The 25094-nt window shown below is 44.8% G+C and overlaps 1 protein-coding gene across 3 annotated transcripts in view; it reads right to left on the bottom strand.

Moving 5' to 3' along the window:
• Nucleotides 1–25094, bottom strand: part of IRF7 (interferon regulatory factor 7) — a 77062-nt gene that overhangs the window by 45092 nt on the left and 6876 nt on the right. For all 3 annotated transcript variants that reach the window (XM_069624048.1, XM_069624050.1, XM_069624049.1), the window contains exons 2-7: nt 24673–24779; nt 14986–15145; nt 12761–13025; nt 12080–12183; nt 10377–10428; nt 6306–6542 (exon numbers count right to left, since the gene is read on the bottom strand). In XM_069624048.1, the coding sequence (XP_069480149.1) occupies nt 6306–6542; nt 10377–10428; nt 12080–12183; nt 12761–13025; nt 14986–15145; nt 24673–24689 (835 nt within the window). In that variant the 5' untranslated portion in view covers nt 24690–24779. The remainder of the gene's footprint in view (nt 1–6305; nt 6543–10376; nt 10429–12079; nt 12184–12760; nt 13026–14985; nt 15146–24672; nt 24780–25094) is intronic.

Here is a 25094-nt window from a genome sequence, read left to right as displayed (position 1 = left end):
GTCACAGAGAAATCCTTTTAGATTTCTCATAAGGTTTAACTACCTTTTCTTGTGTGAACTACAGTTCCCAAGAATAGTAAAGTGAAATTGACTTTTCTTACCTGTTCTCTTTGTAGGCCCAGCACACACCATCTTATGTGGAGTGCTGGGGGCTTACCTAGTAGCCCTTTATCCTACATCTCATGTACTCATGTAACATTTTTATGTTACCCCCCACTACTGGTGGCAGTGGTTTACTTTTTACTACCATTGTGCTTTTCTACCGCAGGCTGAACGCTCAGCTGCAGTGCAGCACCCATGAGTGACCATTTCATCAAAATAGCCCCCGTCTTCTTTTTTTCACCATTTTCTGTATGTGAGGTCTTTCTTGGGTTTTACTCTGTGCGTTGAGACAGATTCGAGCCCTTTGTATGTCTTGCCTTTGGCGGGCTTCAGCCCTGAAGCCTGCCTCTGGCTCCAGTGTGTCTGGAAGGACAGGATGTGAGGGAGGGTCCCGAAACTCCCCTGTTCTTTATCTCTAGAAATGCTTGAATGCAACTAGTCCTGATTGGCTGATCACCCTGCTGTGTGAATGAAGAAACCGTGAACGAACTTGCAGCAACCTCCCAGACCTTCGAATTGCCCGGCGAAGCCCTGCTGCTGTGCTGAACTCCTTTTTTCACCTCGTCAGAGAAGCCCTTCAGGCATCCTCCCTCTTGTCCCGATGACTGGGGCTCAGGAACGAGGGTCTGCACCGCTGTAGCAGGACAGAATCCAGCTGGACCACTCTTCTTCAAACTAGAGGTACTGTTTAGGCTTGGAGTACTTAACTCATTGCCTTGTAGCCGTGCTCTTCTCAGTTGGGAATTGCATTGGATTACCTTTTAGAGTTGATTCCAACTCTCTTTTCACAGGCTTAACAGCTTGTGACCCTAAACATGATTTTTCTACAAACTCTCTAACTTTGTGCAAGACTTTGATCTAAGAAGTGCATCAGATCCATAGACTGTGTCCCAAATGACTTTGGCTGTTCTGGCTCCCTGAAGACTCTTCTAGTCCATTGATTTTGATACAGCGTGTCCCTCATAGATGGTAGCTTGTTGTAAACTGTTACTGCTGAGAAAGGGTTATCTAGATTTCATTGGAAGATTTAAGTGTCCTCACATAAACCGAGAAACTGTCTAACCTTTTTCCTTCCCTAAACCCTTCCTTTCTGCAACCTTAGAAACTGCGAAGTATAACTAGTGTGATATATAAATGCCATTATTGTCCTTGTGATTGAAGTCACCTCAGGGTATAGGAATTGTGTAAGAAGCATATCCAAAGATTATCCACTAACTTGTTTTGATTCTGAAAATTAATTTTAAAGTATATTTACATTGTTACATGAATTGCCAGAATGCGTATTTAAAAGTTGATGTTAATTAAGTAACTATTTATAACTGAAACCTTGAGTGTAAGTGTTACTTGGTTACTTGTATTTACGGATTTCATTTGTAAAGCTCTACAGCTCACATTTACCCCTCTTCAGACAGGCCTGGCTGCTCAGACACACTACCAACTCGTGTAGTACAGACCTATACCAAAGGGTGGGTTACCTAATACCAATCAGATAAATGGTGTCTAGTCTTACACAGTGTGACTGCATCAATTCTTACTCACTAGTTTGCAGTATTTTAAAGGTTGAATCTGGAGGCGAACCTTCCTTTATCTTTGGATATGCATCTGGGACTTGGATCTTAGACTAGACGCTGAATTAGTGGAATCGCATGAAACACTTCAGCATAGGTCACATGAAAGCCTTACATCTGTAAAAGATTTGAGCATTTGTCTGAACCTATTGTGAGTCTAAGGCTTGTTTCCATGTTTGACTACCTTCTCTTAGCATCAGCTTTCTGTCACAGTATGTTGTGTCCAGATAGCAGTGTTACATGGCATTTTTAACTAACAACAAGATGTGTTCCAGTAACAATTGCCTAATGTTGGGTCTGTGAATTATAAAAGAAAAAGTTAACAATATTTTCTAATAATGTATTGAAGGTAAGAGTGTGAAATATCTGAAAAGGTTCTTATTTACCAATATAAGGGACTTGAACAATGTTTATCGGTGTTTGAGTTTCTTGGCATTGTGCAGATTGGGGTTCATTTTCGGGCCAGCGTAGCGTAAGCAAAATGCGTAAACGCTTTGCATAAAGGCATTTACGTATTTTGCTTATAATACGCCCTATTTTCCTGTATTTGTATGGTGGAGAAAAGGGGCGGAACGCAAATTGCGTTCCGCTGCCTCCCTTCCTCTCTACCATACAAATGCTCCAGCATTTGCGTCGGCCTGCTTTTTCGTGTCGGCACAAATGCTGGGGAACCCTATGGAGCCTTCCGGCTTTATACACCATGCACCTTTATGCTCACATGGCAGGCAGTGTTTACTCATTTGCAGAGCTAAGTGCAAATGTGCAGGGCAAAAGGCGGCATACATGATATACGCCACCTTTTGCCCTGCACCTTTGCACTCCGCCATGCAAATGATAAAAAAAAGAAAAGAAAAAAAACATCAGTGGCAGGAACTTGCGCACACCAAATTGCATGCTTAGAGGACCCCGTAGCCGAATTACGTGCTCTAAAATTAGCTCCATTGTGTCTCTGGAGACTACAAAGACCCCATGGCCAGAGTCCCTTCAATAAATGGTTAACCTTTTGGGACATTCAACAGTGAACCATTCTGCAACACTGTTGCTATGTGCTGCCTTTGGAACCCACTAGAACTCATATTTAGGCCTTTGGGCAGTATGGCGCATTCAGCTACAAGGCTAAATGATGCACATCAATAAACCTCTATAAATGGAAATCTAAACGCAGGTGAGGCATTAGCATGTAGCGAAGCATTGAATAGAAATTTGTTTTTTACAATGGCTTTAACATATTAACGCCAACTCAGTTCAAGACCAGTGTGCCTATTACCTGCATGTGCCGAAACACAGGGTCCAAATTTAACTCTATGTGTAGTCTAATTACCAGGAGGTGGACTCATCGTCCTTGGCAGATGTTAGGGAGAATGCTCAGTTTCTTTGCTAATTCCCTTTAACTTTAGAGAACCCTAGCACTTCTGCTAGACTCTGGACTTTTTTTTATTTTAATCTCCTGAGTGAGCTGACTTTTTTAAACTCTCCGATTCTTTTTCTCTGACTCGGAGTTGTATTCTTACTGTTTTATGGAGTCTGGTAAACTCCATATGTTTATTACAGACATCAGCTTTTTGCTTTGTGACACCCGGCACCCTCTGTGCAGTGTCACTAAGGAGACCATTGGACTTCTCCTTATATTTTATTACATTTTATTGTGAGAACTTAAATGGCTGGAGGCAGTGGTTAATTGTTACTACCTTTTGTGCAGGTTACTAGCAGGCTGATTTCTTAGGTGCAGTACAGCACCTATGGGTGACCATTTTCTCAAAATGGCCCCGGTCTTCCTTTTTCACCATTTTTCATTTGTCAGTTCCTTCTGAGCTCTTCTTCTATTGTTTTCAGTAGATCTAAGTCCTTTGTGAGTTTTGCCATTGGCAGGCTTCAGCCCGACCAGGCTCCAGTGTGTCTGGGAAGGCAGGAAGTGAGGGAGCAGCCGGAACTTCACTTTCCTTTGTCTGTAGGTATGCCTGACTGAAACCAGTTCTAACTGGGCAGCGGCTGTCCTGCAGGACTGCTAATCCCCAGGCGATTGACTGCTCCATGGGAGTGAATGAATGGATTCCAGCTCATAGGGAACACTGGAACAAGGAATCCAAAGCAGAAGACAAGCAGAGGTGCCAGCAGCACCTTCAGGAACTGCTGAAGTACCGGTGAAGCCCTGCAGCTGGGCTGACCCCGTTTTCATCACGACAGGGAAGCCCACCCCCCCCTTCCAGGACGACTTCCTCCCTTAGGCTGGTTGGGCCAATTAGCCTCAAGACCGTCTTCATTTTGGGCCATCCTCTAACGTCCTGCGACTTTCCTGGGCTGCAGAACACCAATACCCAGGGTACCTGGACCATTATCGAGTGCATCATCTTCTGAAGATCGAATCCGGCTGAAACTTTGCAGATATCTGTGTGGACCACCAGAGGCAGGCATTCTTCACCAAAAGTCCCCTCCCAAGAGTTCAGGACTGAGTAATCGAAGAGAATCCAACTGCGATATTCGTTTCTTCATGGCGCTAAGAAAAAGGTGCCAGAAACACAAAGATCTGCTGGAGTGAGCCGAATCCTTTGCTGCCGACCTCTTCTCCAGAGTGCTGCCACAGAACCCCATCACAGGTCTCCCCATTCGTCACCACGGCCAAGCAGCAGGAATCAGGTTCTGCATCATTGCACCTAGAAAAGGACCAGCTTCATTTTCATCTTCACTCCAAAGGTACTGTGTGGCTTGGGTTCTACTTACCTTATGCCATTTTCACTGCTCCCGTGCTGTTTTCTTCAATTGGGAGTTGCCCTCAACTCCTCTGTGCAGTCCGTACAGCCTGTGTGCTATCAGGAAGGCTCCCTTTGAGCTCCTGCATTTTCTCCAAGAACATCTGACTGGTTACTTAACTTTCCTATGAAGATGTTCATCAGAACAGGTGCTGTCAATTTGACTTTGGATTTGCTGGTTTCCCAAAGGCCCACCTTCTTGATCCTGCTGGCTTTGGCAATGTTGGTTCTTCCATAAACTTTAATTGTGGAGATACAGTTAGGAAACAGACTACCGACAGCCCTCTGGGAGAGTGCACTTGTTATTTAACAGTTGCTAGCTGTTCTGTCTAACCTTTTCCCTCCAAACCTCAATTTTGCAAAGGTGATACTTTTACTGACCTTAACTGTCGGCACTTCTATTAGATCGATTCCATTTCTAATTCGATGTTACTGCTAGTTGCTGCATTTTAGATTTGCTTGTGTATATGTAAATAAATATCATGGAATGTAACTTTAAGTGAGTTTCTTGGGTCCTTGTATAAACTGATTTCTTTGTACTGCTCTACAGCCGACATTACTCCCTCCTAGGATAAGCCTGGCTGCTCAGCCACTCTACCGACTTGTGTAGCAGAGGCCTATATTAAGAGTTGGGTCCCTAATACCAAGAGAGACATCCTATGAAGTCTAACACCAGTTGGACTTTAGAAAAACGTACCTAACATCAGAGTTCTTTACTGCATTCTTGACACACTTCCTTACTCCACTCAACTAATCAGCCATTTAGGGCATGGCAAGTTATAAGTCTATTTAGATGTCATACAAAAACCAAGAAGGAGCATGTATTATCTTGTGACCCTACGATATATGTACAGGCATACAAACATAAGTATACTATTTTTCATGCTTTTGTGTGTATTTTTGTTAATAAGGTTAGCAGCTTTTCTACTGAGACTTTCTTTTAGCTATTTATGCATTATGTTTCCCCATTGCAATTGAATTCCATCTTCCTATACACACCCAATTAACATATTTGTAAACAAATCAGCATGGATCTACGCCCCCAACAGCATGGGTAAGTGGTCCAATCAGCACAGAATAATGACCCAAATGAGCATGGATCTACACTCCCAGCAGCATGGGTATGTGGGCCAATCAGCACAGATTATGACCCACACCAGCCTGGATATACACTCCCAGCAGCACGGGTATGTGGGCCAATCAGCACAGATTATGACCCACACCAGCCTGGATATACACTCCCAGCAGCATGGGTATGTGGGCCAATCAGCACAGATCATGAGCCACACCAGCCTGGATATACACTCCCAGCAGCATGGGTATGTGGGCCAATCAGCACAGATCATGACCCACACCAGCCTGGATATACACTCCCAGCAGCATGGGTATGTGGGCCAATCAGCACAGATTATGACCCACACCAGCCTGGATATACACTCCCAGCAGCATGGGTATGTGGGCAAATCAGCACAGATTATGACCCACACCAGCCTGGATATACACTCCCAGCAGCATGGGTATGTGGGCCAATCAGCACAGATTATGACCCACACCAGCCTGGATATACACTCCCAGCAGCATGGGTATGTGGGCCAATCAGCACAGATCATGACCCACACCAGCCTGGATATACACTCCCAGCAGCATGGGTATGTGGGCCAATAAGCACATAATGATGACCTCCATCAGAGTGGGCTTGGGAACCACTTTTGGGTTTACTCAGTTTGATTGCAAACCATCTATTTATATAGGGCAAGGGTGTGTGGTTCCTGCAACACTACCTTTTTACAAGGCTTAACTGAATGAAGAAATATGCAGAAGTTGGTTTATTGAAAGATTGACACAAAGACATTGACAGAATGTAAGTCTTTAAGGTACTGTATCTCACCTGGTGTATGAGGTGCAGTCAACAGGACCCACGGCTGCTGTTGGTAGACACAGCCATTGAATGCTGGATTGGACTTTTCCATCTGACACCACTGGACTGTAGTTGGTTGAATGTGGAGGTAGCCATTCTTCTGGGTATGCCTTGCGTCATACATCACTGCTCCTGACTCGTCAGCATGGAATCCATTCTCTAGACAGTGACCGTTGGGGATCACGTTATGTCCCAGAGGGCCATTTTCTATGAGAAGAAAATGCAATCGTTTTTTTAAAATCAACTATTTAGGATTGTCGTAAAGCATCACTCTTCTCTAGTTTTGGGTCTCTTATCAACTCCATACATCACTGAATGGGACTAAAGAAATACATGTGGCTGGATATATTTGAAGCTTTCTACCAGTTTGTGACTTTCTGGGCATGTTTTAGTGTGACTTTATGCGCCCTGATGATCAGACAAACTATCTCAGTCCGGACGTTACATCACCTCCAGAGCATGCTGGGAAAGCCTTGCCATACAAATCTACCCACAGTGGCCTCCTGAGTGTGTTCTTGTTAAATCTATGTGCCAACTCCGGTGTCGGAATAGACATGGAAGTGTTACGATTTTCAAGCATCCATCTTGAATGCTTTCCTATCAGATTGACGGCCACGCTGAAGGGAATCAAGGAGGGAATATGTTCTTGCATGGCTGTGCACCCACCCTAGCCCTCTCCTTCGTTCTGCAAACAACCCCACGATGAAGGCCTTATTGGGGGGCCTCTTCTTGGTCAAGGGAGCCGCCTGCCCTTAGCGTAGTGGTAGCCTGTGCACCAAGGGACTCCTTCACATCCCATCAAGTGCTTCCGGCTCCTGCTGCAAGAACTTGTTTGAGACCATCTTACAGCAGATCTAGCTAGACCAAAAATAAGAATGTTTGTTTTGGGGACATAAGGTTAACTTGCTGCTTCACTGGGGCTAGAACCCCAGCGAAACAGTATGTTGATCAATTCAAGACAACTGGGATGAGGGACGCCACCAGGAAAAGGAGAGATAGCCCAAGCCCTACAAGACAGTTGGGTAATTAATTCTTTGGGAGGGGTGAATTACAGTAGAAAAACCTATGTTTTTCTCTGAGAGAAAGGGGGATGAAATGTTCCTGCAGTCTCAGAAAAGGACAGAAGAGATTCACCAAATGTTACAATATGCAAAATTGTAACATGGAACACTTTATAAGAGGTGGTATTTTTAAGATACCAGCTGCTCTGGACACCATCATCAGAGCCTTAGAGGTTGCTCTGGAAAGAGACACCACAGCACATGCATGGTTACGCAGAGAACTTTTAAATTGCTTTACAACCTTGTCAGCGTCCCAATGTTGCAGAAGATCCTGGCCTTACACGATTACTGTGCCCTGCTCCATATACAAGGTACCATTCACCGTCTACAACAGTGTTACTAATCCTGAATGTTTGCCAGACATCTTGCATTTCTCTGCATTGGCTCAGCAAGTATTTCCCATTGCATCAACAGAGCACTCTAACATCTCTATATCTAGGAACTAAGCTTGTTGATTGGAACAAAGATTGTGCACTGGCCAGGGCAGGCAAATCATTATTTTCAACAAATGCACAAACTATCTTCAACATAATCTTGCATTTGTCTTCTATGTCACTTCCCCATACTTTTTCCTTCTTTTGGGCATTCTTAAAAATAGTGGCATGCGGGATTTTCGATTTCTCTAAAACTAAAAGATTTTGATGTGTGCGCAGACTCATGGAATGCTCTATGGCCATCCCGACCAGATGTGGATACCAGATCTGACTCGCCCAGGTTGGTGCGATGAGTAGGAGTCTCCAATTTGAATTCCAGTGTTTTGTGTACCATCTTGCAATCAGTGGATTCGGTGGACAATCTTATGCAAATATCCAAGATCAACTGGCCCAGAGTGCATTACCCAGAGACTCTTGCTGTGTGTGCGTACCTGAATGTCAAGTTGTGGCATTTCATGTTTTCCGGTACGGACAACAAATCTTTGTCTGGCATAGAAGCGGGGTGTGGCGGGTAGGGGAGGGTTATGCCCAACAGCAAAATGCTGTGAGAAATGCAGGGTAACGGCAGATTTGTGGTCTTTTTTACGGTCAGCCGGAACGGCTGGAAGCAAACACCTTTTTGTGCTGCCTGTTTATTTGATGTATGCTTTAGGCCAGTCCTTGGTAGGATGCATGCCCAGCGGGAGACCATGTGCATTACGCAGATATGCCACCTACCAGTTGGCCACCTTTAACTGCTGTTTTACTATGAATAAACCTAACAGCTTATGTCTACCTATCATTCACCAGTTTATGCAGCATCGAGGTTACTCTTGTTAATGGTGTTTGATGCGATTTGCTCCTCCTGCGCAATGGCAGGATCCTGCGCACTGCTTCTTCAGGTAGCATCTTGACGAAGGATTGCATCTCAATTGCCTTGGATAAGTTTGGGCATTCTCAATGTCTAGTTTATATGCAACCGTAGTGGATATCTCTCTCCCTGTTTCATGAATGTGCCGACTTTCTGAATAGGAGCCTCTAATCTGGAATCAGAAGTGCCACATATCTTTCTTGCTGTTGTGAGAATCATGAGATAATGAGAGGGGACAGTAGTACCAACCTATACATAACAAAACGCATATGGTCTTGCTTATTGCGACAGTCTTCTAGCTGGAACAACGCACTCGAACATTCAAGCACTGCAGGTTGCACAGAATAGTGCAGTCCGGGCTATTCATGGCATGTCTAAATGCGCTCATGTGTCCGCTGCATGGAAGGGAGTTACACTGGCTGCGTGTACAACATAGGATCATGCAAAAGATCCTGACATTGTCATTGAAGTGCCGTACCAATGCCTGTCCCACATACCTAAAGGATCGAGTGAAGACACACACATCAGCGAGACAGCACCGCTTTTCTGCCTTCCCCACCTTTCCCCAGCCTAGATACAAGCTGGTGCGCTTTGGGGGGACATCATTTGACGCCCAGGCTCCTCCTCATTGGAACACACTCCCCGGGCTTTTACGCCTAATGGGAATCTGGCATTATTTAAGAAGCAGAATAAAACGTATCTGTTCAACCTCAACCCAGGTTAAATCCCGTACTCCCCGTCTTCTTGCCTGACAACTTTTGTTGTCTCGTTTCTATCAGTTCTTCATGTGCACTCTGAGGCCTATGGGCATGTGGCACATCATAAATATTAAAATAAATAAATATAAAGGCAAGACACAAAGTGAGACATTTTAAATTACAGAAATAACTTAATATTCAAACATTCTTCCACCACAGATGTCTCCAAATAAACATACCCTATCGATGGGAAGAGGAAATCCCAGCTCCTTTGTTTTCTTCTTCGGCCCTTCCCTCCATGACCAAACCAATGGCGAATAGCGAAGAAAACCAATCGATGGAAGGCATCGACTGGAAGGAACATTGTGTGTTGCATGGATGTCATATGCGGGTCCCATTACAGAAACGTCCCTGCCAACGCCTATATTTATGTTTAGCGAACACGTTCTAGCACTACAGGCCAAACACTAGATGACGAACTATGCAGAGCATGTGAATCAAAACAGATTCACAAGCTCAAAATGTGCGCTTTCATGTTACTCCAAAGTGGGAACCAGCTATTGTGCTGTGATATTGTTTGCTCCCAGTGTCCAGTGTAAGGCAGGCATATTCCTTCCATACTCCCAAATATCACAGGCAGATTCCATCCATAAACCCCTGCCTCTACCCCCAGCGTGAGTGATCACAAACTCGGGTGTGGCAGAATCACTCGCTGCTCTAGCTACAGGTATGAGGAACTCTTTCACACCTTCTTCTGGAGCTACCCATCTGTTCTGAACTCACTGCTACAGGAATCAGGACATGGGTCGGTCACCGGGGCCAGAAAGGACAGTTAAAATATCTTCTGTACAGCCAGTAGCTGACAAAGCCCCCACCACATGAACAGAGACTTTGGAACCACCACTAAACCTCTGGTAGCCTGAAACAGATGTGTCCCAGGGTTTTAACTCCATCCAATGCCCAGAGACTTCCTGGGTATCTTGCTCTTTCATAGTTACCTGCATCTGGGTTCTCCAGTGATAGTATCTGCAGGATTTCTTCTATAGATGCCTGCATGTAAAATGGAAACAGGAGACAGAGTCAGGAGACAGAGTCCCTATATGACAGAGTAAAAGGGGGAGGGAAGACACTGGGAGCACAGATGTTTCGATCTTTGCAACAGCGATAGTTCAAATGTATCCATCCAAATGCTGACAAACAGATGCCCTTGCGGACTACTCCTGGCAGTTGTCGGAAATTGAAACATGGGGTTGGGTCTGTGATCCTGTTCTCCTTCCTTTTTTTTTAAGCCAGCACAACTGCTCCCACTTCATGTCCCCAGAACACTTTCTATATCCGGTTGCCTGTCACTATTACTGGCAGTGTCCCGTGACCTTCAGTCAAGCCTTGCCCCTCTCTACGCCACTGCCCCACCTCGCTCACAGTCAATAGCTAATAAACCCCATTGATTAAACGATATGGAAAACACTCACTCACCCTTATGGGAGATTAAGGTGGAGATGAGTGATATTTTGAAAGATATGGTATTAGGGAGGGTGGGGATCCTCCAATTGAAATGATATGAGGAAACAAAAACAGACGACCCAATACGTGAAGGAGCTATGATGGAGAAAAAAAAGGGAAAGCAGGGACCGCTCAAGACACTGCAACTAAAGATTTGGTAGATAAGAACATTCAAGGTTTGGCACAGACTCCCTCAGTCTTTCGACAGTACTCCTTTGTCAAGGAATCGCCCATGGTCGACACAGGGTAGTCTTTGGGGTTGGAGATGCAAGAGAATGTGAGAGGGATGCATTGGCCAGTGAGGAGTGATAGAGTACAAGAGAATGAAGGGAATGCAAACACACCCGGTGGAATAAGAAGGCCAGGTGGGAAAACAAAGGAAGAAGAGAAAACGCGAGGAGGGTCAACAGCCTGGCTTTTCCTTCAACTGCGCCTGTGCTTCCTGCTTTACAAATACAGTACATGCAAAGGAAAACGTTCAAACGACATTCATCAAACAACTTCTGAGCCCTTAAAACTGCATATGGCCAAACAGAACGTTTCCTACAAAGGGCGTACGGGCGTTTTCTGCACTGAACTGAATGTTTTGTATCAACAAAGGGCAGAGCCCGTGGGTTCTAGATAAGACCCTAGAGCACCACAATCTGTTCTAGGACGCCCATGTCTTTTTCAACATGTTCTGTTGGATGCGGCTCTTCAGGACTAGCTCTGCTAGCTACCCTCCTTCCCAAGCCCCTCCTCTCGTCTTTTTAAGGAAAAAAAAAAACAAACCACCAGAATTTTTCTCTGAACTTCCTTTGGGGTCATGGCGAGTTTGGCCTTGCAATTCATAAAAGGCATGCACGGTTCTTAGTTGGTGATCACTCTTGCAGGCAGAGGCAGGCGGTTGTCAGAGCAGTATGGCGAAGGAAGGACATTGAAAGTAGATTTAGTTGGGAGAGGGGGAAGGTAGAAAATTGGAATTGGACAGGCTATCTTTTTGTGTCTTCTTGGGAAGGCAGCAATCCAATGACTCCCTTGCATCACATATACACAGCATCTCTTGTCAGGGACTATGTTTGGGGGCAGGCAACATCTTTCTGTTTTCGGAGACAATAGTCTGTGTAATTGTGAAAACACCAAGGATCTTGGTGGGGTGGAAGTTCACACATCACTACTCCCTCCTCCACAAACCCCACAACTCCTGCTTTTCCAGTACCTGGTCCAGCTGGGAACGCGCCATTTTGAAATCCGGGATCTGCAATGAGTCTGGGCTGATGCTCAGGTCCTCATCTTCCTCACTGTCTGGGAGGCCATCGCGATCTGGGGAAAAAACAATATGAAAGAGGATTTCAGAGGGAGTGAGGTTAGGGTACCAGGGTTTGAACAAGACTTATCAATTAAGCTGCAAGACGGAAAATATTCTTTGAGTTAATAGCATCACAGATATATTTTACAAGCTTGCAGCAGACTGAGTTCTTTCTGCAACTATTTCTGTGCCCATCCAAAATGGAAAATAAAATGGTAGTGCATTCTGGGAAATGTTTCCAACGTGGACTTCAGACACACCACAATAAACTAAATGTCGCTGAAAATGTGCCTATTATCTTATCAAAAATCACATCTGCCTTACAAACACGTTCTCGTTTCATTAATACGCTGAATCAGTTTCTGAAAAAAGTATAACTTTGAACCCTAGGCAAATTGAATTTTCATTTGGGTAGATTTTTCAGGTACACGATTTAGACAAAAGTGCTCGCTCTAACTAGCACCTAAACTAGCAATGCTGGTGCCCTATGTCCCTACAGGCAACCCTGGCTTCAAGAGAACACAAAAAAGTCAACAACTTCAGGCTACAGATTCCAGTCCATTATTCCTCTAATGCGATAGATGTCCTTACTGTTCCATGGAGCAGCAGATTTATGGTTGGGGGATTCCAGGAACTGGACGAGCCTGTACACTTTATGAGGGTCGTGGGGCTCTTTGGACCGGTCGTCAACCTCGATGAACATGGTCTTGCCGTTCACTGTGGCTCCATCCTGTGTTTCATGGCCCTCTCGCTTCTCCTTCACGCTGACACTGTTTAAGGCACAACGGAAGTTGGTTTTCCAAGTGGAACGGTCCTCATTCTGCTCAGAGTATTTTCCGCCATGTATGGCCCAGGCCTTGCAGTGAAAAAAGAGAAACAAGGCAGATGGTTTACAAGGGAACACTATTCAATGTGTGGACCTTGTGCTGGTATGAACACTATTCAATGTGCGGACCTTGTGCTGGCATAATTTCTATCACACTGTTACAGCTAAAACCCCTACCATTTAATTGAGTGAACGGGGTACATAAACGTTTGCAAATAGGTATCTACCCGAAGGAGGGGGGGAGGGGTTCCCCATTATCTGCTGAAAATAACAGAAACGATCTAAAGAAAACTAACGTGTGTGCAATCTGTGCTCCACCAGAACTTCATCTAGAGCTCAGGTTCTGCATCTAATGAAATGTGTCTCATTTATGAATATTATGTTTCCAGAGATTGACGCCCAGGCTTCTGGCCTACTCATAAGATTTTGGAGTCTTCCACGTCCACACCCCCCCCCCCCCGCCCCCTGCCACAACAGACAAACAGCTGAGATCAGTACCAACCCTCACCTGACCTATTTCAACTTCACAAATCACCAGTTGCCCACCAGCCCCTTTAATACACCTACTCTGCAAAGCAGGACAAGAGGCGGAGACTTAAACCAGAAATTATGAAACTGATGTTGCTCTGACCACAAGCGCAGAAGCCTGGATAAGAAATAACCAAACCCGGCTTTTCTTGACATTGCCCAGAAGTATCAAGTAATGGATGTAATTGGCATTCTAGGAAACAGTGAAATAAATTAACGTTAAGCGGGGACATCAGCCAAGGAACTTGGGCACTTGCAATTAAAAAAATAAAGTGGATTCTAAGAATTGGGTCTCAGAAGGCAACTGGTCTCAGCGATGCCTTTTGGCATCATTCACATTTCTTAACTCGTGCTCAAGAAGAAGCCTGCTAAGTAGCACATGAAAATGTTTCATCCACAAGCATGAGGGGTGTGATCACTGGACAATAGTGAGAGCATCAGAAAGCAGGTTCTCTACCTACCATTGGAAGAACGCATTGCTTGGTGTGCAAGCTAAGCCTTGCTTGATGTGATTTGTGTTGTGTTCTGGATCTTAGGAAGCATTGCGTGGATTACATTTGCAAACTGCATGCTTTATGTACAGACTGCGGGTGCCAGCTGAAAGAGGAGGAGGTTAGCTAGAAACCAGCCCATGTTGGTGCTGTTTAAGGTTAATGTGTTGTGAGTTATCATTTAAATACACCTTACAACAAATGTTCTGCATGGGCAGTGATATGAAGCCACATCATTCACAATTCTGGAAGCACTGTGCACACCGGTTTCGCTCCAGTGGCCTAGGAGGCATTAGCTGTGTGTGACATTTGTTAGTATATATACATTTTATTCTTCAGATTCAAACATAGAACCCGAACTTAGGTACCCCGGCATTCCAGCAGACACTCTATTTAGTTTGTTTTTATTTAAGGAGGGAGGCAAAAGGTGAGCCGTAATAGCTCAATGTGACTTGGTCTTGATTTCTTACAGACCTGAGCCAGTGACCATGTCAGAGACTGTGTGATATGCAATAGGTGTTATCACCTGGTTTCAAGAAGATATGCTATACATATGCATATGTGCTTTGCATTTGTACGCCACCTGATTCTCAAAGCCACCCAAGATAATGCACCACATTTGGAAAATTAATTAGCCTGAGAGTATGTAAAATGTTGTGACTAGTGAAGCCTTCCTGTCATTTGTATTCCTCAACCAGCTGTTGCCAAACAAAAAAGGCTGAAATTGCGCAATTTGGGGAGGTGTTGTGGTTACAAGTCCTTGAATATTACGTATGAGCTCCAAATTCTCCACAAACGAAATCGACAAAATATTTGTACAATTTTTTATCAGTAGGAAAAAATAATAATGAGGCTGTCTGGTTCTTATAATGGGAGTGCAAGAACGAGAAATGCCTGCTAGGATAAGACTGCAAGTTGGGACCCCTCCTTGCATCTTGGCCTGGCCTGAATAACGGGTGATTGTGGCATACCTTGAACAGCTCATAGTCCTGGCCATTGATGTCCTTCCGGGAGAAGTGCTTCCAGGGTATGTGGAAGACGGTCTTCTCTGGGTTCCTCCAGGACAGTCCATACCGGTTGTTGTTAATCTGCCTAATCAGCCATGGGCCAAAGAGTTCCTTGTGGTGTGCCCTGGGGGGGAAACCAGAAGTTGTTAGCGCAAGTTAGTGCTAAACAAGAAACTACTAAACCTTCTGCATGGGAGTCCTCAAACAAAGTCAGAAACACCTCCATATTGGGCGCTTTGTTGCACCTGTGACCAAAATCGACAGAACACCAAGGAAAGAATACTACATTATCGTCCAAGAGGCAACAAGATGGTTTGAATGCATTTCTGAAGATGTGGGATTTTACAGGCCACCTTTCATTCTTCCGATATTAAAAATGGCAGCCACAGCCTCGCCAAAGTGGAGGAAAGAGCAATAGTCTCCCGAAGATGATCAATTCCCCCTATACTTGCCCACCACCCCAAATGATTACTAGGAAGACGTCTCACTACCCCCCCTATGTGACAAGGCAAAGAGTCTCCATTTCAACCTTGCAAAATATCACACCTGTCTGGAAGACATCCAAAAGCCAGTCCTCAGACTGGCAAAATTGATTGGGTCCACGATCTCCAATCGCGGTCACTCCACAGGCAACCAGCAATGCCAGTCACCACTTCAACCATAAATGAATCCAAATTGTTAAAAGCATTGCCTCTGCTTAGCCAATCACATTCTAGTAAGCTGAAAAACGTGTTGCATTTGGGAGGAAAGACACTGCTCCGCAGTGCAGGTACCCAGAATGTGCAAGGTACTCCCTATGAACACCAGACGTGGAGCAATCTTCAGGAAGATACGGAAGATGTCGCTCTCCAAACTGGCTCGCTACTCCCTCTCCAGCGAGTAAGTGCCTGGAGGCAAAATCCCATTGCAGTATTACACAAGAAGACTCATCAGTAATAAAAACATGTCAAATAAGCAGGCAAATCCCCATAAAAACAACTGAGAGTGTGCTTGTAATAATTAGCATGCAGAGATTAAGGCGAGGCTAGATATCTGTAAAGACCTGAAAATGCATAAGCCTATATACATCTGAAACAACGCAAAGGGACACTGGGATAAATGATCACCAAGAACATGTGCCTCTACTTGGCCCTCAATATCCACCCAAGTGATGGAATGGCTGATCATTTGGAAAGGAAGGGACGCACATAAAATACTTTAACATGTGTTTAGTTAACTGCCCAGGCTATACAAATTACCTCTCAGAAAAAGAATACACCACTGAAAATCAACTCCCTCGAAACAATCGAAGCGATGAAAGGACCACCACTTGTCATCAGCTTCCATACAATGCAGACATAATAAAGGTATGCTCCACACTGAAATTGCCAGCAATCTGAGCAAATGACAAGAAGCGTGAACCCTTCCCTGTAAATTTTGCGTGTAACAGGATCACCGCGACAAATAAAGAAAGGCCAAAGAGCCTTCGGATCCTGCGCCAGGAGGGAGATGTGCTCCAGTGGCTAAAGTGCAGGCTCTGGAACCTGAACATCCGAGTTTTATTCCCAACTCCGGCACGTGACATAAAGTGTGTGATTCTGGGCAAATCTCTTTCTCTCCCTGTTCTAAGAGGTGTACAATGTGGAAGGCGTGTAGATATGTTAAAACCCAATGACTTGCTCCCATCACATCTAGGTATCTGGAATCTGCACACAGCTGCACCCCACACACCATACCTCTCCAGTTACTGCACCGCATGATGGAGATGCTCCTTCTAGAAGAAATGCTCTCCATTAAGCACATTGACAAGACAGAGCAAGTGTCTTGCAATATGCAATAGCAGCGCTGGAAGTGGGTATGCACACAAAGCGACAATCGCACGCACGAGAGAACTTAGGAAACAGATGGATCCTCTTCTTACAAATCCACAAAGAGGTAGTAACGCACCCAATGCCCACAATTAACACACCATCTAAAATTAAAAGAAGGATGCCATAGAACTTAGATTAGACTCAATATATGTCTTGCCCAGTACGTTTTGCGGTCAACGCGAGCATGGACTGCATATGCCTGTATCTGACTCACACAAATTGACAGATCTCCTCCTGTAGGCCCACAGTGTGGAAGCATGCCTCATTTCCGATTTAAAAAAGGCCCATTGTTCGATGGGACTCTGTAGCCTCTCGCTAGAAGGCAGTATGCATTGACCACAGATGTCTCAGTAGAGGCACCTGCCTGCACCTCCCTCCCCCGTCTTCCAAATCAGAAATAAGGTATCACCTTTTGGAACCTTGCTTATATCACTCCAAAGGTGACCGTGGTTTTAGTCTAAGGACCAAGCTTTCCCGGTTAACATTTGTTTGAAACGTACTGTTCCACATTGAGGGAAACCAGAAAACGTTTTCTTTTTTTTTTTAAACTAAAACATGACTCCTCCAATGAGTAAAGAATGAAACATCAGAAGCTAGAATTGGCTAACTCAGGGCAGCTTCTGCAGGTGCAGTACTTCCGTCCGGCAGTGGCGTGTCCAGAATCTTGACTGCGGGGGCCCAAGAGGGGCACTGACTTATGCAGTGGTGGCATGACATACGAGCGCGCGCGCACACACACACAGGCGTCTGAATAGCATTTATTTACTATTTGTCCCTGTTAGGGAGATGTATCCGTGTTTTGCGTAATCCCCTCTCTTAATGATACCCATAGCACTTTCTGATGGACTTCTGGGCCTATTTCGTGTTCTCCTGAATGAGGGGAGCCCTTTTCCCCTCATTCATTCTTAGATGCTTTAGCCATGGTAACTTTGTTCTTTACGTTTTACCTAATTTCATGCAGTCTTGCTTTCCTCCATATCTCTTAAAGGTATCCGTGTTACACTTTTGCAGCACACAGCACCCTCTGTGCAGTGTTGCTGGGAGCCCTTTGGGTTCTCTTTTGTATTTTCTCTAAGAACAACTGTTCTTAAGGATAGAGGGATACTGTGTATCCTTCCTAAAACTTTAATTTATGATGAGATTAGCACATCCCACCTTATGTGGAGTGCTGAGGGGATACCGAGCATCCCCCTTCTCTCTGCGCCTGTGACTTTTGGTCACAAAGACAACCCTATAGTTAAGGCTGGTGGCAGTGGACGTGTTCTACCAACTTGTGTGTTATTTTCTACCGCAGGCTGTATCCCCAGCCCTGGTTATGCACAAAAGGGTCACCTATGTTCTAACATGGTGGCTCCTATCTTTTGTCAATATTTCTTGTGTGGTTGTCCTTTGTTAGACCTTCTTCTACCAGTCTGTGAGGGGGAGGTCCGAATGTGTGTTTTGCCTTTGGTGGGAACCCTTTGTGTAGCCCGTCAAGGCTCAGGTGTGTCTGTGAGGACAGGAAGCAAGGGAGGAGCCCGTCTGCTGATGTGCCTGAATGGAACCAGTTCCCACTGGGGGGCTCGCTGTCCTGACTGGACAGCCACCAGCCCCTTTGTGTAAACTGCATGGAGAGTTTGCAGAGGAGTGAATGGGAAATCCGAATAAAAGGCGATGTTCCTGAGGCAGAAGGCAAGTCAACCACTGGAACAGAAGATCCAAAGCTGAAGATGACCAGAGATGCCTGCAGACCCTTCCAGTAACCGTGAAGTGGCCACTGCTGTCGTAACCCTGTTTTGTTATCGACAGAGGAGCTCCGAAGAGGACAAATCCTTCCCTTTGGCTGATGGGACCAAGATGAACTGCAGATCAAGCCATCCCCCGAGGTGTTGTGACCTTCCAGAACTGCAATTACAGTGCAACGTCTTTGACTGAACAAATCCTACCAGAACTTTTGTGAGACCAGTTGGACCTCCAGTGGCACAATCCCACTCATCTAGGTCCCCTCACCCAAGTGCAGGACTGTAGAATCGAGGGAGATCGACCAGGCAGTAATCGTTGTCTGTTGGAACTGATAAAAAAGGTGCCAAAACCACAGACCGATGTGGGTGACTGAAGAAATCCTTGCTGAGGGTCCTTTCTCACGACTTCTGCTGTGACATCCCAATCAGAGTCCTTCCTTTCGTCACCAGACCGAGGAATCAGGAGACCGGGTCTGTTGCTGCTGCACAGGAAATAATCCAGCTGTATTTTCATCAACCACTCAAAGGTATTGTGGGGCTCAAGGTAGAATTTAGCTCAAGTCGAATAGTCCCTCCAGTGTGAATGGAGTGTGATACTAGGTGTTTGGGTGTCCACTCATACCCAGGCTTCCCAGGCTTAACAGCCTGTGCGTTTTAGGGAGTCCTTTGTAGGGTCCTTATAACTTGTATTATCCTACTAAAGTGTGTTTATTAAATTAACTAAAGTATGCGGAGGAACCTTGGCTTTTCTGCTGCTGCATAAAAGACTTTTGCTCCATCCTACACTGACTGATGAACTCTTGATTAGTTAGGGATTGGACTGCTAAAGCATTGAAAGGTGTTGCTGAGAAGAAGACCCCACTGCTACTAGTATTCAATACCCCTCTTTTTCCTTCCTACAGACTTTGTCCGAGTGACTGTGTAAATGAATGAAACTATCATTTCACTTTATCAAATGCAAGTGGGCGCCACTACTATTTAAACAGTGGAACTGTCATTTTCTGTAACAATTGTAAGCGCAAGCAACTACTATTGAAGCAGTCAACTTTGAAAAGTTATGTTCATATTTCCTATGTGTATTGGTTAGTTTAAAATAGTATTTACACCCCTTGCCTTGTGTACATAAAATAAATGTATATTTTATTATAACTGTCAGTGTGTAAGAGTTTCTTTGGACTATTTCATTGACTGGGTTCACTGTATTCACCTACAGCTGACATCCTCCTCATAATATAAGCCTGGCTGCTCTGCCATTCTACCAATCCTTTGGCTAGTGGAGACTTATGCTATGAGTTGGGGACCTGTATACCAAGGGATAGATTTATAAAGGCTTACCCTCAGGTGGACTTTAGGAAAACTCCCTTAACAATCTCCACTACCCAGATCTACTTTAATGACTAACATTAGTGTCTTACATTTCTGTGTTTAAAGTTTGATGATCATAGTTTAGGCTAATGGAGTGGCACCTGGTGTGGCCAATCAGATTCCAGGGGGAGCACGTGACACCCCCGGTCACTCCCTGGACACGCCTATGCCATCCGGAGGTGGGATCATTCCCCTGTGACAGGACAGCACACAATTGCTCAAAACGAATAACAGTTGAGACGAGGGTGGCAATTTATTGTTAGGATGATTACAGAGCTTTCAGGCTAATTTATGGCAGTGCGTTCAGGGCAGGTTGTAGGAGATTATGAAAAGGCTTGGCAGTGTTCCCTTCCGTCCTTCCATCCTAGAACCTGGGAGGCAGGAGGGTTGTCATTTCCTGGATATCTGGATACTAGTCTTCCAAAATGACTGCTCGCCTAATGTAGGTCACTGTTTTAAAGACATCATATTCATTGTATCAGCTTGTGGCTTTCACAATGTTGGGATCTAAGACTTCCTATTGGTTGGGGCTTTGGGTTTTGAGGCCAGGATCAGCCAGTAGTCCCTCTCTTTCCGCAAACCCTTCTCCACAGGCCCTCCCTATTAAAACCCCTTAAAATATTTGTGTTGGCTCCAGCAGATCTTGTGAACTTTTAACGTGAATGTAACCCTTCCCAAGACTGAAGAAGCAAAAAAAACAGCTCAAGTACAAAACGGCTTTCAGTATTAAAAACAAAAAGAAAACATGTAAAAATAATTTTAAAAAGGACTATTCATGCACCAAGATGTCTGATTTAAAACAGTAATCTGACAATTTTAGCCTGGCCTACCATGCATCATAGCCTGCATAGAAAGGTGGGGGAGGATATGAAGACCGAATGCATACAACTGCAATTACACTATTCCCTTCACATCAGTGCATTTTGATTAAACGTACAGGTCAATTCTCTCCATTCTATGGTACACAAACTTGCAGTTAGAATACATCTATGTAATGGGCTAGTTCTTATTGGGAGGCGCGTGGTGTTGGCTGGTGTATTATGTAGGAATCTGCAGGTTTGTTTGCTTTTTATTAAAGTATTGCATAAGGGTTTTGGTCATTGGGTCTTTGCTGAGTCCTGCTGGCAGACTCGCCTTAGGTTCTTTTCAAAGAATCCTTGCAGCTCCAATCATTGCTCAGGAACTGACCAACTCTTCCAGTTCAGAATATGCAGCGTCTGCTCTCTCGGAGGAACACCAATTGCAGTATAGGCACATTATAAATACCTAATAATTAAATAAACAAATACAACCGGATCCTCATTTCTTTTTGATAAGCCTGCTCCTAGAAGAACTGCTGCGATTTCCCTAACTTTGGGCATGAGAAAAGACTCCTCAGACCTCTGCTCCATGGGACACAATTCCACCAGGTTGGCCTGGCAAAGGTTCTCTGGGTTGTGACCATGCTGTACCAATCGTACGAGGAAAACCAAAGTATTTCCTTGAATTCGGTCTCTGCTTTCTTCATTGCCTGGTTAACATGAGCTTGCCAGGCAAAAGGTTGGATTGGCTTAATCCACAAAGGAATTCGACATTCGACGTAGCATTCGACTTCCAGCTAATTTATGACTGTTGAGCTTAAATGAGGTTGTCTCCTTGGCAATTTTCCTTTGGTGAAGCAGGAGTTTTCAACTTCTGATAGATGTTTTTTGTTGATCTTATATTGCTGCAATTTGGTGGTGTCCACTTGGCACTGAAGAGTGTTGCGAAACTTGGAAAGTAACATAGGAGTCATATGCGTAAAGCAACAGCAGTATTTTGAATCCTTCACTACATGTAACGGTATACAGTGATTATAACAAAATAAAAATAACAAATGGAATAACAAAATTGTAATAACGAAAAAATACTGAATTTTCTAAAACAATATATATATATTTGTGGGGATGGGAAAGGGATAATAGAGTTGTGGAGCGGGTCGGGTAGGGTTTACAACAAAAAGAAAACGGAGCTGTGGTGGAACCCCCCCAAATTAAAATAAATAGAAATTCTGTGTTTTTCGTTATTATTTTGTCGTTATAAATACATGGAACCCATGTAAAATCATATGTTACTTGCAAGAAACCATTTATGCACAAATTCAAGTGAACAAGGGACCACCCACAACCCTGCTAAGAACCGTGACTGGCTGGGAATGTCTTTTTTGAAGGAACTACATACTTACAAATCATCACTTGGCTTCAGTCTGCCTTGCAGACTTGCAAACATGCCCTATTCTTTCCACACTCATCATTAAACCAGTTCAAGACGAGACGCGGTTCGGTTTTGACCTCTTAACCATTGACACAGCAAGAACGGATTCATTCATGGGATAATGCGTCCATTGGAGGTTGGCGAGAATCGTTTTGCAGGTATCCCGCGATGCAGAATCTGTACTACGCAGTATGTCGAGAAATACCACTTCGGAAAGCTTTATTGCAAGTCGTCCGTCCATCTAATCATCAGGTGGTTGTACCCTATGGAACAGAATGGGTATGTGCCAGTAGGCACCTGCGTTTCGCGGTCCCTCCTTCCTTGGTTTGGCTAGCTCCTGCCCATTTAGAATTCACTGCACCAATTTGTGTTTCGGTAGCTGGTTGAATGAACGGACAGTTGGTTGGGCCAGTCATGCCAGGGACGTGTCTGCCTACGCTGCGACTTACCCGCGTAAATGCTTGCCCACCTTTATCTGTTCTTCTATAGGTACATCAGGCTGACGAGAGGATAGCGGATTCCTATTTTCTGAAATGTAACTATCAAATCTGCCTGTGAGGCAAAGCCTTTAGTAAAGTCAGTAGCCTAGCCACACTTTACCGCAGTAGAAATGATTGATAATGCCTGGAGTTAAAGGCACCATGTTATGCGTAAGGCACTGGGGAAACTTCTTACAGAGATTATAAGCCACCCACCCTTCACCTCGGTCCTTCCTACCATATTGAAAAATGCATTTAATTCAATATGGTTTTAATTTTCAAATTAACTTGTATCTGCATTGTTTAACACTGTGGACTTGCATTATATTTTTATTATTCATTATTTTTACATGTAGACAACATTGATTACTTGTCTTATTTCATTTGCTGTATAGTTTGTGCATGTTATAATGTGGTTTGTGATGATTATTCTAGAACATCAAATGTAGCAATTGTGCATGGCAGAAACTGGCTGGTCTCTTCCCTTCATTTTGTTTCAAATCCATGCTGCAAAATGGGCGCCCCCTACGGCTTACCTGTGATGCAACCCTATTGTTCCTTTCAAACCCTAAAGGGTAATAACTTCAGCAGCGTAGAGGTGAGGTGGAAACCCCCAGCAAGGATTCTAACTATGTGCCCTGAAATACTGAGGTGTTGCAATCCCAGGTGTCAAACCGTGGGAAGAGTTAGAAACTATAGGCCTGTGATGGAAGGAACTGGCCTTCCAAACACCAACTCTGTAAAGGGACTGGGGCCTTATGGTCAGTAAAAGTGAGCCATCTTCTTTTGAAGCCATCTTCTTTTAAACAAAAAAATACAATCCTGAAAAGGAGTTAGAAGCGCACAGGCCTGTGCTAGCAAGGCCTTGGTATCCCAAACCAAAAAGCTTGTGATGGGCTTGAAACTGTTAAGTCGACAAGAGTAAGCAATTGGAAGCTCAAATAATAAATCCAGGGTGGACTTTAAGACCTTAAGCCCAATGCCCCCTAAAGGCCAAGGTGGGAAGAGGGGATGGAAGCACAAAGGGCCACGGTACAACCAACAACCCCCACCCCTTAACCAAGACGTCCCAATGCTTAAGGCGAGGTGGGCAACCCTGTCTGCAAGGGCAAGATGCTCTGGCATACTATGCAGACCTCCTGGCTTCCTTCCAACCACCTTGAGCCTCATGACCCTTTTACCGCCAGAAAAGGAGGGGTCATACATCCTGCGAGCAGCAACGCCTCGCCCAGGATATCCCCTTTTCGAAAACCCAATCCCCAAGGTTGACGGGAGTGCAACAATCCTATTTAGAAGGCTAAACCCTTCCAACCACGCACTGATTGCGTGGAGCAAAAAGCCTAGGAGAGGAAGGCTTGCACCAGATAGATAGGCCCAAGATGGGGCAACACCCCCATTGCCCTCTCACCCACTCCACCAGATGAAGGGAGATCCTTATTTAGCAGGTCTCCAGGACATGTTGTGCCGTCAGGTGTCATCTCCCTGCACAGATGTCAGCCCCTTGTCATGTTATTTGGTTCTTATACCTTACAAATCACCCCCGTAGTGATCTTAGTGGGCAGGGTCCTTGTCCTTGGGTGAGAGAATTGTGTGACCCTGCTCCGGTTATCAAACCAGACTGTGGCATATGGGGGGGAGAGGGAAAGGGTGATGGGAGAGAATGAATGGACAAAGCTAGAAAGAAGACAGAAGGCAGACACGGTAGCAACCACTTAAAATTCACATGTCTCAGGCTGTAAAAAGACAGAAAAGTTGACAAGAGCAAAGGAAGCCACTTCTTGTTAACTTTTCAAAAAGTTCCCGTCGAGGGGGTGGTTAGAAATGTACCTGGATTAAAGGCACCGTGTGGGGGGGAGGCGGATGAACGCCGATAGGGCTGTCCCCGTTTCGGTGAATGAACTCAACCCAAGTCATGTAACAAATGAGAAGGAAAAGAGACAAGATGGCAATAAGTCTGTGGCGGTACCTTTGCTTCACCCGTCTAGTTTTCTGGAACACTCTCACCTGTTACCCCCTCCCATTGTGTTGAAAGCTTATGGGTCAAGTTAAACGATCTCCAGCTGTGCAGGGTTTCTGGGAGACTTGTGCAGCTGGACTGGCCCACGAAGGATCTGCAGAAATCAAACAGACATAGTATTCATTTGGGTGCCCAGATGCCCATTCCACATCTTCACCAGCACTCAAGTTTAAAGTACAATGATCACCCGACCACAAATACCCCACCCCAGTTGCCCAATTATTTGCCTCTATTTTTGCTAACGGACTCAGGCCAGTACCCAGGATTTCAATACTTGAACATAATCAGATTGAACAAATCTAAATCTGGGCGTCGTTTTTGATGAACAACTGAAGTGCAGTGACCACTGAATATGTGAGTAACAGGGGTAAAGAGCAGATCTGGACCATGAATACATTTGCTGGAAAAA

This window comes from Ambystoma mexicanum, chromosome 11 (genome assembly GCF_040938575.1).
Source record: "Ambystoma mexicanum isolate Mex_15411 chromosome 11, UKY_AmexF1_1, whole genome shotgun sequence".
Classification (NCBI taxonomy): domain Eukaryota; kingdom Metazoa; phylum Chordata; class Amphibia; order Caudata; family Ambystomatidae; genus Ambystoma; species Ambystoma mexicanum.
The sequence above is the reverse complement of the archived record's forward strand: the minus strand, read 5'-3'. Positions and strand labels throughout refer to the sequence as shown.